Raw genomic sequence first — 15,865 nt, forward strand, 5'->3', positions numbered from 1 at the left:
ATTTGTGAGGAATGGGTATGAATGTGCTCTGCACGCTGTGAGCCCATTTTGTGTGATTATGTAGTAAATAGTGTATAATATATTTGATCAGTCATCTAAAAGCAGACTTTGCCGCAGTATTTGTTTCAATTTTTGCCAGGTTCATCAGGCAGGAAAATGAATATTTAATCTAAGTGTCTACTGCTCTCCATTACAAACATTTTATCATTGCCTGAAAGCATTAACTGTATAATTAGGGTAAAAAGACTAAAAGTCAACAAAGCCTTAAATCTGCAGGATTTCATTTAGTTTTTATCGTTAAAATCTCAAATATGCAAATAGGTTTAATGCACTCAGGATGCTGTAGCTTGGGGATAAAAATCTGCTGTGCCATCTTTCTGTAGCTCGGCTGATGTAAAGTACTTCCTATACGGGGATTTGCAATGTGTTCGCACGACTCACCATGTATCCAGGAGTTCCATCTTTTCCTGGTCTCCCCTGCTCGAGCAATGCAACACAAACAAAGACATTTTGTATCAGCTCCCACCTTCGATTGGATCAGCACTGTTGCACTCCTAGTAATCTCCACGGTTAATGAGATATCTCAACCAAGGGATAATGATCCTGATTGCTCTGCGAACACTGTTCCATTGTGCGCTTACAGCAAAAATTATAGGCACCATCTCTGATGGTAATTACATAGAGGAATGTAATCATCTCCAGGACAAGTGATCGCTAACATACATATTTTGTCCATATTGACCTTGAATCACTGCTCGTGAAACAAGCATGGATGAACCTGCTAATGTAAAGGAGCAGTTTGTTAACCAAAACATTCCAGACTGCAAATTATTGAAAGGGGCATTATATAGTGAGAGCAACAGAATTCATGTAGCATCCTTACAGGAACACCTTGGGGTCCCTCGGGCCCCGGGAATCCTGTCTCACCGATGGGCCCCCTCTCACCCTGTCAGAGAACAGAGACAGCCGATGTGTCAGTCGGCAGTGACAAAGGAATGACACGTGGATTGACAGCTCAAAGAGAGTTAGAGGCTGCGGCTCACCGGCTCTCCTGGGATCCCTGGCTCTCCACGAGCGCCGGGCTTCCCCTGTCAATCACAAACACAGGAAGAGAACAGAGCGTGTTTGACAGGTCTTCAGTAGTGTCGTATCTACAGCACCTCTGCAGCCTCCCATTCATAACATAATGACCGGGCCACTATAGCGGCACAGAAAATTAACCGAGAAGACCACAGCTTTATATCAGAGTTCTCAATCGAGGTAGCGTCGTGCTGTGGGGCTTCTGTTTCGATAGCTGCTACTCTGAGTATTTTATGAAACATCATTGACTTGTTGCCAGCAGCGGACTAAAGCAACACAGGTGATTGATCAATGATGAGCATGAGTTGGTGTCAATTAATGGAGAAAAAAAAATCTCACTTACTGGAGGACCTGGTATTCCAGGAGGACCAGTCAAACCAATATCACCCTGAAGGAAACATCGCAGACGTGTCAGACAGATGACATACATATTACATAAAGAAGACACATAAATCACTGTCATGTCAAGTAGACGCACAGATACAGATATCAGGAACTGCTAAACCTGGGTATAATGAATGTTCCTGGGCTCCTCACTGGTTGCGGATATGCAATGCGGGGGGGAAAAAAACACTTAAAAACATAATCATTTTCTACTAGGGAGTTATGATAAATAACCTCCTTATGAACTTAAGTCTTCGTCATATTTCAACAGCAAACACCTTTGCATATGACACATCTTTGACAGTATTTCCCTAAAGGATAAATTACTCCGCATGTCACAGAAACTGAAATATTACACCCTTCAACAGACAGACAAACCCAAGCTCTCACACTGCTGAGCAGTGGCAACTTGTCCATACAGATATAGATACAGGAAGTGGCTTGCAGGGTTACTTTTGTTCCATTAAGGTAAATGTGTTCAACAGCAGCAGTTCACTGCGCAGATGATTAACGGTCACATGAAGACTTGCTGCGGCGTTACCGTGTGACCACTTTAGATGTTTCAACCGTAAATTCCTACAACTACAACTTAATTATTTTAGTATAGAAACAGGAATTTAATCTACACTCACCTTTAACATTTCAACCTGGTCCAAAGGCCTAACCATCAGATAAACATTTACAAAAAATCTTATATTCCCTCTACGATCATCATCCTGAACAGATTAAAATGGCTGCTGTACTCTGACCTGTTTAGCACTGTTCTTGTTCTAGTTTGAACAGTTTTTAGGCCCATTCTATATGTGTGTGTGTGTGTGTGTGCTCTTAAATGTGTTTTAAATTAACATTGTTTATGTTTTGTTGACGCCGCTGAAGGAAAAGTTCTGTTACTTTGTGACAGGCAAAGTTTTTCTACTCCATTTTATTCCCTCACGTTGACTCATAACCTCAACAGGAACAAACGTGTTTCACTTTCACACTGGCAAGCATTTTTAAAATAGTATTTCAGTCGGATATCTTATAATAATAATAAACTCTTTAAATGTTCTGTAATGAGAATGAAGTACAGAGAAAGCACTCCCTCTCACTTTGTAATCAGGTTAGGTCATGGCAGATTAGTTGCTTCTCTAGGCCGATACTGTTGCTTACCTTGGCACCAGGTAGACCCTCAAGCCCGGGTAATCCCATGGCTCCTGGTTCCCCCTGTGAGAGAAAAACACACCACCTGCTGTGTCAAGACAAAAAAGCCACTGCTGATGTAGACTAAGGATTGTTAGTTCACCCTTTTTGCAACAAAGAATGATGCTATTTTTGTCTTGCAGTCCTCAATAGGAGGGTGAGTTTGGTGAGCTACCAGACGGTAAAAGGTACCATTATAAGGATGACAGTGCACATTATGCATAAACAAGCAAATATAGATCAAAGCTACCTGGAGGCAAGTAAATTAAATTCTGCAGGAGCCAAAATTTCACACATTTCCACCTCTCCTCTTGACATTCTGAGGCAGGTATTAGTACAACCCTTCATGTGTCAATACGAAGATAATCCTAAAAGGACAATACTTCAGCCTGAGCGCATTATATTATATGATCTATGACACCTGCTGTCACACCTTGTAGGCTACAGATGGGACAGAAAAAAGCCCCATTTGACAATCACAATCAGACTTGCTTTCTGCGCTAAAAATAGAGACCCATTCCCAGTGCTCGAGCAAGTGATGGCCTCTATCTACCTCATCTTGCTCAAGCTGCCATGGAGAAACGCCATTATACAGAATCGAGGGGCAACCGGTGCTGACATAGACGGATTGTGCAGGTAATTGTCACACATGTAGATTGTCATGAATAAGCGAGTGCGGCTAAGGGGAGAGTGGGCCAGCCAGAGGATCAGCTGTGAGACGGATTGGGGCAATTCCACCATAGCACTGGAGCCGCTCACACAATTTATTAAAATGTCAAATTAACATCCTGGTGAAAAATCACTGTGCAACAAAACAATAAAAAATGCAATTGGCCCCGTGAGAATAAAGAATTCAAGTTGATGGCAGAAGCGTGGAATTGTTTCCACGTCTGTGTGGATTGTCTTCAGGCGTCAGTATGGGGGGAAGGGCATTTGAAGTGCAGAGAGAGTTCACAGGTTCCCACTGGCAAGACAATATGGTACAACGGTTTGCAGGAGACGTGATCATTTTTTTGCGGTGTGTTGGAGTTCTACTGAGAGTGGTTAAGTGCTCAGGCTTGGGGGTGTATTGACTTATGTTGTAGAGAACCACAGAGACAATGATGGAAAGCAGCTGGCAACTCTGACTTCTCCATTTTTTGGGCGGCACAGAAAATCGACAAATATTTCAGTAAAATACATCCCAGAATGAAAAGGTTCAACTCACTGAGGGTCCATCATCTCCTTTGGGACCCTTAAAAGAGAGGGGAAAAAAGGACAGATTACTCCCATGAATGTGACAAACGCGACCATACAAATAATAAATACAGCCTGAAATGACATGTGGCTACTGTATGCTGTTGTCATTAAAATGAATAGTATTCCTTACTGCTTCTCTTTGCTGTACTTTCTGTCAGTAAATCATGCTAACATTGGGTTACATGTTACTGTGGTCTTTCAAAGGATCGGGATCATACAATCCACGCGTGTTTAAATATTCAAGATTGCATTGCAACATCCACATTTGTTTCACACTAAATAAACCAGGAATAATTGATAAATTGGGCCCCTCTCCCACTTAACAGCGATGAAGATGGTGTCTCATTGATTGCTCCAGGGGAGCTGTTGGGCTCTGATGGATGCAGTACAGAGAGGAGCATCCTCAAGGTTTAGCCGTGGTTCATGTGCACTGTGCACCAGGGATATTGGAGTGCCTATTTTGTGCCACCATGTTCGGTGTTCGTCGTGGTGGATGGATCCTTGTGGCCTGTGAGCGAACGTCTCCCAGGACTGGACCAGATTACAAACTGTCTGATAAGGGGGAGCAGGGGAGGCTGATAAGCGAATCGGGTCACTTCAGCTTGGCACCGTGCAGAGCAGCTGAATCTCTAAGTCCATTTTGCATATCAATGATGTTGTGTGTCCTGGGGCAGGTCAGAGACACCTGTTTGAGAGTCAGGAAGCCTGTTGGCCTTCACCAACCAGCAGCTCTCAATGAACATGATTGACTGTGATGGGGCCTCAGAAGCAGAGATAACACTGGAGAGCTATTCAGGTTATTTGTTATTCGCCTCTCCCAGGTTCTGCAGCTCATACAGTATCAACATGCTGGTGTGCTAGTGTTTCTCCACAGTACACTGTAAAAGATTTGCTTCAGGCACAACAATGATTATGCTTACCGGAGCACCAGGAGCTCCAGGGGGTCCTAAAATAGCTCCACCGCTCTGAAAAGACATTTTTCTCTGTTATGACTATATATTTGACAATATGGGTCAAACACATTTTAACCACAAGTGCAGATTCTTTCCTGTCAATATGATTTAAGGCACTGTATGGTACATTCAATGGATCGCAGTGACATTATCACTGAGTTTAAGTCATTTTAAAAGCCTTTACCTGTAGCTTGTATAGACTGCTCATCCCGTTGCCCTCCACATAGGGTACACCCTGAAACATAATCATCAGTAAATCTCTGTTCTGCGAGTGTTAGGCCTCAAGAGTCTTTACAGAAAACTGTACAGTAGGTCTGGAGCAGTTATACACTGTTAAGATCTTAAAAGTACACGAGAGAGATCAATAGCTCATTTGGTGATTACACAAAGAGAAGGGAAGAGAGCGCGAGAGAGTGAGAAGTGAAAAGAACAGGAAAAACAGAGAAAAGTAGGCTTAATAATCCTTGAGCCGGCAGTAATTCAAAAAAACGGGAGTATCTCAGTAATACAAAAGAGCACGCTAATTAAAAGAGATTTGGGTATGAGAACTAGGTAATCTAGAATTCTTGGGTAGTATTAGAACATAAAAGAATGTTTTTCCCATGATAGATTGGTAGAGGGCAGCTATTGTAAATGTAGAAGGAGTCAAGGTTCTCATTTAGAAGCAAGCGGGCGCCTGTGCCCTTTTCAGGCCACCGAGCCATCCCCTGTCCTCCCAGACTGCAGTTTATGAGACCAGGGTGTGGAGGGGCACGGCAGGTTCAAGGGGACGGCTGATGAATTATAGATTTGCCTTTGGAAGTGCTTACTCACTGGCCTTTTAAAGGGAGGGAACATGATTCAATGCCAGCGAGCAGGTCACCACAATTTCATCACATTTGTACTTGTTTGTCAGTTATGTTTTTGTTGTTACACTAAATGCTGTTAGACTGAGCAAAAAATAACTGCACTGACGGCCATGTATGTAGGAAGAGCTGCAAAGGCAAGGCTGTGACTCTAACCTCGACATTATTGTGGGAGAAGAAGATCTTTGGATAGCGCTCATAAAAGCAAGAAAAAAAGACACGCCTAAATTTTCGAGGTGCTTAAAAAGATGACTGAAATCTGTGACCTTGACATTTTTTTAACAGTATTTAAGCATACATACAGAACCTGAAACCTTAATGGAGGTTTTGAGGCTTTTCATCACCATATGGCTCAGGAAGAACTCACCGGAGGTCCTGGAAGCCCTGGTCTGCCCGGCGGTCCTTCATTTCCCTGCCAAACACAAACCAAAGGAATTCTTAAACATGTCTGTGAAAATGGAAATGTTTATCAAGCACAGTCCCATGCTAATGTAATCCAATGAGACGGAACCTCATTTGCCAACCCTGAAAAAAAAAATTATCAAAGATTCCTTTAAGAGATCCTGTTCCTACACTTTGATGCACTTCATCTTTACTATTTTATGATAGGAACTGAAGTCATTTTGCTGTTGTTTTTTTTTTTTTACCCATTTGTCTTGAAAATGGAAGATAAAACCACATGTGAAGGATAAAAACTGTGAAAGTTATTTATACTCCCAGTCAAACCCATTTATTTATTACAGGCTTTGAGCCGTGGTGTTCCACCCAACATATCTGAATACACTGCATGATTTAAGCCATATAGTGCACACATTCACCCACTGTACACTGCATATAAAATAATGCAGGCATGTGCACAACCTCCATAATATAGTTAAGTGGTAAAACCTACTTTTTCTCCTTTTCCTCCTTGTTGGCCCATTGGTCCGGGTCTACCCATAAGCCCCTGCAAACAGAACAGCGTCCTTGCAATTAAATCTGTTTTAAGCATTAACCTCATAATAAAGTCATGTCGTGATGACACTGACCTGTAACCATAAAAAGGCACTTTGTGTTATTAAATAACGAAAGCCATTCTGTACTATCAGAACAGGCTTCTTACCGAGGCCCCTGTACGACCAGTCACACCGGGAAGTCCTGGTACTCCTGCAGGCCCCTGGGGGACATGAAGTGGATCATCAATTTTTAAGAATGACATTTAAAAGCATTAATTACAGTCAGTCCATGTGTAATAGTTCCATCTGTGGCAGAGATGGAAACAGGTGATGTGGGCACCTATGGCGTAAGGTGGAGGTTATTGATCCAAGTCTCATTGAACTTGTTTTCTTCCGAGAAAAAAATAATAAAACACAGCTTGCAACTATGATGTAGAGGATGAATTGAGGATGAAAAACTTTTCCATTCACTACTGTGACTACTGGGAGCATGTTCATATTTTCTTGTCTTAATAGCACCTTCGAACGTGCAGAAACATTTCTACATGCAGCATCCTTATCAACTTGTTTATTTCTGTTTTGTTTGTTGTATTTTAGAGATGGTCATTGCGTGTGATTCTCTCTATTATTTCTTTTGTCGCTGAAAAGAAACAAAAAAACTTCAACAAGGCTGTAAAACATGTTTTTTATTGAGCCTATTAAATCTAGAAACAAGTATGCCTGTTAGTGAAAATCTCCTGTCGTTGAGGTTCAATGCTGAAAGTTGACCTATGAAATGCTTCTCAGCTCCTCTTAAGAGTGCGCTGTTTTTTAATTAGCACAGAAAAACATGCAGGGTAGGCTACGTTCTTTAAACAGTTGCTCCTCCGAGTGCAAAAAGACAGGGCATAGTGCACGCGCAGCGCTGAGGATGGCTTTTGATACTTTCTTTTGAAGGCGTGCTTTCAGAGTGGAAGAGCTGCAAGACGAGGCAGACATTACAATATATTTACATCCTTTTGAAAAGCCTCCCTCTCAATGTCACAGAGAGTTGGTTAGATAACTACTGGCTTCATTTGTTTAGATTAAACTTTTTTCACTCACCTCATCACCTTTATCTCCCGTGGGGCCTGGGAACCCTCTCTCTCCTTTTACTCCCTGCAGGAGGGCAGGACCAGTGACAAGAGGAGAAAGTGAATGTTTTTCACCAAACATAAAAAGGCCTAAAACCAAAGGCTGACGGGTGCAAACTTCTAAATGTCTCCTCCCCTCTTACAGCACAACATCCTGAAATCGCATAAGCTGTTTCGCTGTGGTACAACACTGTATCCATAGCAACAACATCCGCTGCGAGCACACGCAGTCATAGTGTACAGAATAATATGAGTTGTACGACAGCTGGTTAGGCTTCCAGAGATCATCTAAAAGGCAATTTATGAAAAGCATTTGTCAATGTAAATCTCTATATGCTAGATTAAACACACATCATTAATAAACAATATCATAGATGAGGCTAATATATTTTCAGATTCTTTTGTCATGCTGAGAAGCTGAATAATTCATTTAGATCCACACAATTACATGATTATTTACTGAGCATGTTGTTGCCTGATATTTCCACGCCTACCTTTGGGCCTTCTTTCCCAGGGTTACCCATAGGACCTCTTACACCAGGATCTCCCTGTTCAGGACAGAAGTACACAATGAATGTGGGTGTAAGCACACCTGCTCTCAAAGTATTTAATAAGCAACCCGGAGGGGAAATTTGTGTCATGCACTGTACTGGTCATGGTCAGAGAAACATGTTTACAGTGTCTGTTCCAAATTGCGTGTCAAGGCCGCAGGCTGATGAGTTACTTACCTTTTCTCCCACCAGGCCCTCTACTCCTTGCACTCCGGGGGACCCCTTCTCTCCTTTCTGCCCAGGAAGCCCTGGGACTCTGGTCTGGCACAAACTGCAGGCGTTCTGCCAGCGCAGGCAAGGAAGGAAGCAAAAGTGGTGGCACAGATAGGATTTCATCAAGCTTAGCTGGAGCACTGCATTTTCACCCTTTATTATGTCACATCCCCTGGGTGGAGGACAAGACCCCAACTGACACAAAGTGTTCTCTAAATGTCTGCAGAGCAGAAATAATGTGCACCCACCACCAGCATCTCTGTGAGTGTCTCTCATCTAGGTGAGTGGTGAACTTTGTCAAACTCATTGACTGTGACATTTAGGTGAGAATCTTAAATATCATAGTCCCTGATCCAGTCTAGATATAGGCACTGCACCCTCCAGGAAATAAGTCGGACGGAGGCATTAGATGGATGTATAGTGCACCATTAAAAAGCAGCATTATATCAGAAAGTGTGTCTGAAATATAAATAAGGAAATAATCAGTAAATCCTTGTCATCTAATTATCTTCCGAGAGTCCAAGGAAATGTTACCAAAGAAGCAAAATAAGAAAAGCATGTAACTCCTGAGGGTATAAATGAAAAAAACAAAACAAAACTGTTGAATGTACTTAGTCTTTTTTATAGGTGCCATCAAGGTGTTGAAAATGAACTAATTAGGGTGCCACTCTGATCAAGGCTGTAAACAGCAGCTGAATCTAACAGAGCACTTAATGGATAAAATAAGTTTACACTGAAAGAAGGGGTCACAGAAAATTATAAGACTGGTGGCATCTGGTTTAATCTACCTATGATTAGTCATGTGAAGGCATTATATTTATTTTATTTCAGAGTTGACGTACATTAAGCAATAAAAATTAAAACACTTTATTTGGCAAAGTGCTGTCCTGCAGGTATTATCATTAAGGAAGGTGACTAATTTCCTAGTCAAATGAAAAAAAGAACACATCAGTAATTTGCACAGGTTTTGATAGAAAATGCCCATTTTGAAAGGTAGCAGCCACAAAAAAAGTACTTGATCTCAGGTAATAAAGGCTGTTGGCTGGAAAGTGTTTCACATTGTATGTGTGGCCTGGCAGTCTAGTGCAAATTCTGCATTTGGTCTGAAAAGGGAGTTTGAATGCTGTTTGTACCAATTGATGGAATCATTTGGGGCAATAACTATTATGTACATTCCCAATTGCAGCAAATAACCTGTCAATAACACAGAGCAAATACACAAATACAACCTAAATTCTAAAGAAAGTTGGGACATTGTGTAAAACATAATTTGCAAACAAACTATTTACCAACAATGTTTTACAAGTGATATCCTGTTTACAATCACCTGATTCTCATCCTTGCTTGTTAACGACTGAGCCTTTCCAGGATGCTCCTTTCATACCCAATCATGATTCTATCACCTGTTACCAATCAACCTGTTTACCTGTGAAATGATCCAAACAGGTGTTTTTGGAGCATTCCACAATTTTCCCAGTCTGTTGTTGCTCCTGTCTCAACTTGTTTGAATAGTCAAAAATCAATCAAGTTGTAAAACATTAACTATATTGTTTTTGTACTGAGTATGTCAAAAAGGATGAGCAAATGATGACATTCTGCTTTCTTTATGTTTTACACAGTATCCTAACTTCTTTGGAAGCAGAAAAACAGTAGTAGCTTGGATGGAAGAAAATGTTTTTAACATTGCTTTTTGTGTCGTCTTGTGGAGCCAGACCTGATTTTATCTCCACGCTTCATGCTGCAGCACAAGCTCAGCTGGTTTTGTTGTCACAGGAAAGCCCCCTCTGCTGCGTGCGTTATATAATGGAGAGGGTTGGTGGTTTGATCCCTGGCCCCTGCAGTCTACATGTCAAAGTATCCTGGGGGCAGGATACTGAACCCCAAATGACTCCCTATAGCTGTGCCATCAGTGTTTGAGTGTGAATGGTTATCGCTTCTGATGAGCAAGTGGCACCTTGAATGAATGTGTATATATACACACAAAAAAATTAATTCCGATTTATGATCAGGACACAGATTATTTAGTATTTTTATCTTTACACAGCAAGAGGCTCAGCTGGAAGTGAACCTATGCTGCTGCGGTAAACACAGAGCCTTAATACATGGGGCACGTGATCTACCAGGTGAACTATCAGGACACCCCTATCTACACTTGTTCATGTTCTATCTGTATTTCGGACAAAAGATTAAAGATTGCAAAGCTGGTTTAATTACAACAAGACTAACAGAATGTGTAATATAACAGTTTCCAAAGCGCTGCCTCGTTCAGATTGATTTGTACAGTATGCAGGTGCTTGTGTCTGGTGTGCAGCATCCTCCAGCAAAGAGGAGCAAATTGGTATTGAGAGGATTTTACATCTAGCAAACCGTCAAAGCTCCTTTACTCTGGGGATTATTGCTGTGAAATAAACTAATGTGAAATAATGTGAGGAGTTTAATGTTTACTTACTTACTTATTGATACAGAAATCTCTGTATTAAAGTGTTGCACTGAATATTTACATTGCACTGCTGTGATATTTCTAATTCCATTAAAGGCTCACTGAAAGGCTTTGTTAAACATGTCGACACACAGTATGGTTTGACTGTACACCTCTAGTGAACACCGGATATTTTTGCCAGTCAACCTGATGGAGGCACTCAAGGGCTTTTACTATCTCTCTGAGCAGAAACATCCATGTATTATTTGAACAGTACCGTTTCAAATGAACAAATAATGATCATTTATAAACGCTAACAAATGCGCCCCTTTGGATGGTCTTGTTTGTGAAAAGTTGTAATTCTCATCAACTATGAAGATAAAATACCTTAAGTAAAGCACCCATGTCTCCAACAATTGGCAGGGCAGTCTGTCAAAAAAAAAGAAAGAAAGAAAATCAATGAGACACAGCCACAGACAAATCTTTCATGTTTTGGAAATACTGTATTCTGCTGCTGTTTGTTCGGTGCTACTGCAGCTTGTAAATTGCTCAAGACATCAATTTAGAAGACCATCTTATATGCCTTTAAGGAATGTGGTTTCATAACAAACATTTTTTAACAAATTTCTGTGTCAGTGTTTCATTTTCTGTCTTTATCTGCAACGCTCGAGGAAATGGTTTAATAACTTTGTTGCTGGAAGACAGAATCCTCACATCTTCAAAATGCTGTTGTTCTCTAGAGTTGAGAAAAAAACCTTGTGAATTGCAGCCTATGTATTTTTTAAAAACATAAAACGGGCAATAAATGGGTTTCCTGGATCTTTACAACACATGAATATAAATAGGTTAAAAATGCAAAGGCTTTGATGCAGCAGCAGCAGCAGCAGGATTTGTACGGTGCTTTCTCACACTACAGCTATCAGAACTACAGTGAATGTTTCTTACAGTTAAAGACACGGTAAGATGAAGAAAACATGTTCTAACAACAGGGTGCTGCCAATCTGTCACAAACTGCAACTTTTTGCTGAAATTGATGTTGGTAATTGATGTCGGCTAATTATCTCAAAACTGGAGCTGACTTGAGCAACTTTGAATTACGGTGAGCTCAGTAGTTCTCACTGCAGATCAGCGGTGCTGAACTGCAGAAATCAGAAATGAGATTTTCTTACTTACTGGTTCACCTGGGGGTCCAGCAGGTCCCGGGGGGCCTGGTCTACCAGGGGAGCCCTTTAATTGAGACAAAGAAAGGAGTTAAAAATCCTCCTGGCAACGACATCAAGCGGACACGAAGGGCTATAACTCTCCTTTCACACCCATCTCAGTTGGTGGGGATTTCTGTCCAGGAGCTGTGATACATTGTACTTGTTCACCCACGGTGGGTAGCTGACATTCTTTTATGCTTCCAGCCGTCTTTTATCTGCAGATGTGTGAGAGAGCGAAAAAGAGTGTAAGGACAGACTGATCTTGCTCACCTCTCTTCCTGCAGCTCCAGGAGGACCAGATAAACCTGGGGGTCCGCGAGGGCCCTGAAAAACACCCAGACACTCTGATTTTAATAATCTTGCCTTATATGGGCAGCTAACAACTGATAAACAAGAGTGCTATTTGTATAGGAAAATAATTCCAAGTGCGCTGGCCACAGCATCAGTGAGCTGAAAGTCAGTTAAAATAAACTTGAACATGCTGTTTGTGTGTTGTGGATTCAGATACTTTTCCACAGACCTCAATTCCTGGCCTTCCTGGCGGTCCCACGGGGCCCTAAGAACACATCACACATCTTGTTAACACCATCTGCCCTCTAGCACCCAGGATCCAATAAAGGAATTGTGTTAGACACCTTTTGCTCTATTGATTCTCTGTCTCCAACAGTCCTGTATTTCAAAAATGAAAGACTCACTCACAATCAAATCTGTGAGGTTCAAACTATCAGAGCAGAGCATATATGATCGAGGTAGAGTGCAATATGCCAAAACCTCACAGTAACGACCAGTGTTTTCATCTGAGGGTGTAAGATCTTCATATTCAAAGAGGATTTCTTTCTTTCAGTATCTAGAAAGACAAGAATCTAAAGGTATCATAGTTTAAACCACATAATGACTGTGGGAGACTAATCAATCATACTCACAGGCGAGCCTATGACGCTGTCTCCAGGTTCGCCTTTTTCACCATGGTCTCCTGGCAATCCTGGGATACCTCTCTCTCCCTGGCAAAAACACAGGGGAGCAGTCAGCGGGGTTTCAGGGAGAGTGAATCCAGACGTCATGGAGAGCTGCTGCACTACATGATCATAAAGTATTCAGACTCTGCCGGAACTCATTTTCCCTTCATGTTCTGCCTTGCGTGGCTTCAAGGGTAAGAAGCACAACTATGTTCAAGGCCAATGGTATGCACATGTTCATTATCTATTTCATTTGAAGTCATGCATGTGTATTCAAATGTATCATTATGTTTCCCATGACAACACCTTTGATTATTGGGGCATCTTTAATGCATCGCTTTCCAAAACTGCTACCAAACTGGTGCATGATATCATCAGAAAACCTTGAAATCTCTACTGCAGTTTAAAATGAAGTAGCGTACATACGGTAAATGAGCATATTTGCTCACTGTTGCAAAATCAGTTTCAGCTATACTAACAAAAAAAAAGGCAATTGTTTTTTTTCAAAAAGGCCAGTTTAAATAGTCATTGGGTCCTATTGTTTAACCCTGCATGCTACTGGATGGTGAATGTGTTTATAGGTCCGGCCATCAGGCCATGAACTCACCCAACCTGCAACCTTTGGGGGCATTTGGGCCTTACAGGGTTAAAACAGTTCAGCAGCCAAAGTTTTAAGGCATTAAGCATCTACAAACAGCAACATTGTATGAAAAGCGAATGAAAGAGAGGGCCACCTTGTAAAAAGACAGTGGATCCCCCAGAATCATTTGAAAACAAACAAATTAGATTTTATTAAACTAGAGAGCAAGCCTAGAAATAGAAGACACAGAAAGTTTTGTTTGGATGTTTCTGACTGATTATGTCAGAGGCGTTATCACACATATTTGGTGATAAGACTATAAAGGCAATTCATCTTCTGACACCTTGGAAGCTAAATGAAGCTATTAACCAATGGTGCTGTCTCTGTTTGAGCAGCATGAGAGCGTGTTGGCGACCTTGTGTAACTTAAAAAAAATGTAAAATCCTGTTTTATGACTAGATTTTCATTATTGAGGCAAAATAACATTCATGATTTTGCACCAAAAAACCTCTTATTGGGAATCGTGAGAAAGTTTCAGAGCGACAGAGACATAGCGCCTCGCCATAACCATGGTAACTGCCTATGAGAGTAGAGGGAGAGATGCTGCAGCCAAAAAAGACGCTGACTGAGATTACAGCGTGCATGGGAATTAGTTAAAATATAGTAGATTTGTATATATTAAGTAAGTTGCTGCTGTATGGTGCTGCTGCTGCACTGTCCTGCCCTGTCTTGTCTGTCCGCGTGCTGTCTGTTTTTTGCTGTGTGGAAAAGAGGCTAGTGACGTGAGAGAGTGTGAAAAGTCACGTGTGGCCTAATACACAAGTGTCAATTGCGCGAGCCTCACGGTCAACGTGTGAGGGTTGGCAGCCCTGTGCCTACGCCCCTGTTCTTCATTCTTACTGCATGTTAAATGACTGCTATGCTGCTATTTCATTTTGTCTATTATTTTGAAAAAGCTCTTTTCAAAACTGACTTTGCAAAGGCTCTAAGTGACCCAACCCTGAACACCCAGCTGCAAGTAGGAACACCATCACTATCATCTGACATCAGACGCCTCACCAAAGAGAAGCAGTTCCAGCCATCGTGGAGCTTATTGTGATATATGTGTTCAATAATTCAGTATGGCCCTCAAAGGATGTTATAAAAGCTGAAATGGCCCTTGATAGGAACAAGCTTCCCCACCCCTGGTATAAGTGGCTGAGACAGATAGCTAAAAGCAATGGATAAATGGATAAAACATCCAGCTTCAAGCACTCCATGCTATAGTACAAATGCAGTATGATATACTTTATAAACAATGTGACTTCATTAACTGTACTACTACCATTTGTCTTGTCCATTTGTGGAGGAGCTTTTTTACATAGAAGATACAAAAAGATTCCTGAGGGATCGCCTCGCCAAGCATTAATATGCCATTAGAATTAGGAATCGTGCTCACCCAATGGCTGGAAACTTCAGTGAATTTCACCACCTCTCTTCATCTCTTGTGGTATTACATATATATATGGCAGCCATGTCCAAACTATTCCATAAAGGGCCGTGTGGCTGCAGGTTTTCGTTCCAACCAAGGAGGAGCGCACCAGACTGGACTCATTTAATCAGCTGATCTCACTTTTCAGCTGATAACTAAGAGATCCCTTGATGTTGATTGGTTGGCCTGGTGTGCTCCTCCTTGGTTGGAACGAAAACCTGCAGCCACACGGCCCTTTATGGAATAGTTTGGACATGCCTGATATATGGGTTTCTATTTTCTATTTATTTTCTGCATGTTGTGTGCATGTAAACTTCTATGTATCATCTCTTCTCCTGTTTTATTGTTTTATTATTCTCTATTTGTTTTACCTGTTGCGTTATTATCTGCCGCAATATATAGGTGAGGCCACACATGTGTTGTTTGGAGCCCCGAGGAAGACCTAGTAGTCAACATGTTGGTATTTTAACGATTTGCCTTTTTTTTTTTTTTTAATGATATAGCCACTATAACAAGGCTTTTTAATATTTCCCTCCTTGTTTCCTGTATCTGGAGTGCCTGGATTGCCTTCTGGTTTTTGTACTACAAATGCAAACTTGACCAAACCACCTTTACGCTGACAGTGATAGATATACAACATCCAGTTTAAAATCAGTTGAAATGGAACATGGCGGTGTTGATGAAGGAGTCCAACAAATAAGACTGGGAACCACTAACCTACACTTCACCTGAACATGAAATCATTT

The 15,865-nt window shown here is 41.4% G+C and overlaps 1 protein-coding gene across 1 annotated transcript in view; it reads right to left on the reverse strand.

Moving 5' to 3' along the window:
* LOC121614044 (collagen alpha-1(XIX) chain) overlaps positions 1-15,865 on the reverse strand; it is a 95,191-nt gene that overhangs the window by 11,598 nt on the left and 67,728 nt on the right. Inside the window, exons 30-48 of the mRNA XM_041947812.1 lie at positions 13,036-13,113; positions 12,633-12,668; positions 12,383-12,436; positions 12,084-12,137; positions 11,298-11,339; positions 8,456-8,560; positions 8,222-8,275; positions 7,699-7,752; positions 6,783-6,836; positions 6,573-6,626; positions 6,048-6,092; positions 5,020-5,070; positions 4,803-4,847; positions 3,851-3,877; positions 2,614-2,667; positions 1,424-1,468; positions 1,044-1,088; positions 884-946; positions 442-477 (exon numbers count right to left, since the gene is read on the reverse strand). Coding sequence (XP_041803746.1) covers positions 442-477; positions 884-946; positions 1,044-1,088; positions 1,424-1,468; positions 2,614-2,667; positions 3,851-3,877; positions 4,803-4,847; positions 5,020-5,070; positions 6,048-6,092; positions 6,573-6,626; positions 6,783-6,836; positions 7,699-7,752; positions 8,222-8,275; positions 8,456-8,560; positions 11,298-11,339; positions 12,084-12,137; positions 12,383-12,436; positions 12,633-12,668; positions 13,036-13,113 — 996 coding nt within the window. The remainder of the gene's footprint in view (positions 1-441; positions 478-883; positions 947-1,043; positions 1,089-1,423; positions 1,469-2,613; positions 2,668-3,850; positions 3,878-4,802; positions 4,848-5,019; positions 5,071-6,047; positions 6,093-6,572; positions 6,627-6,782; positions 6,837-7,698; positions 7,753-8,221; positions 8,276-8,455; positions 8,561-11,297; positions 11,340-12,083; positions 12,138-12,382; positions 12,437-12,632; positions 12,669-13,035; positions 13,114-15,865) is intronic.

The sequence above is a fragment of the Chelmon rostratus genome, chromosome 11 (genome assembly GCF_017976325.1).
Source record: "Chelmon rostratus isolate fCheRos1 chromosome 11, fCheRos1.pri, whole genome shotgun sequence".
Taxonomy (NCBI): Eukaryota; Metazoa; Chordata; class Actinopteri; order Chaetodontiformes; family Chaetodontidae; genus Chelmon; species Chelmon rostratus.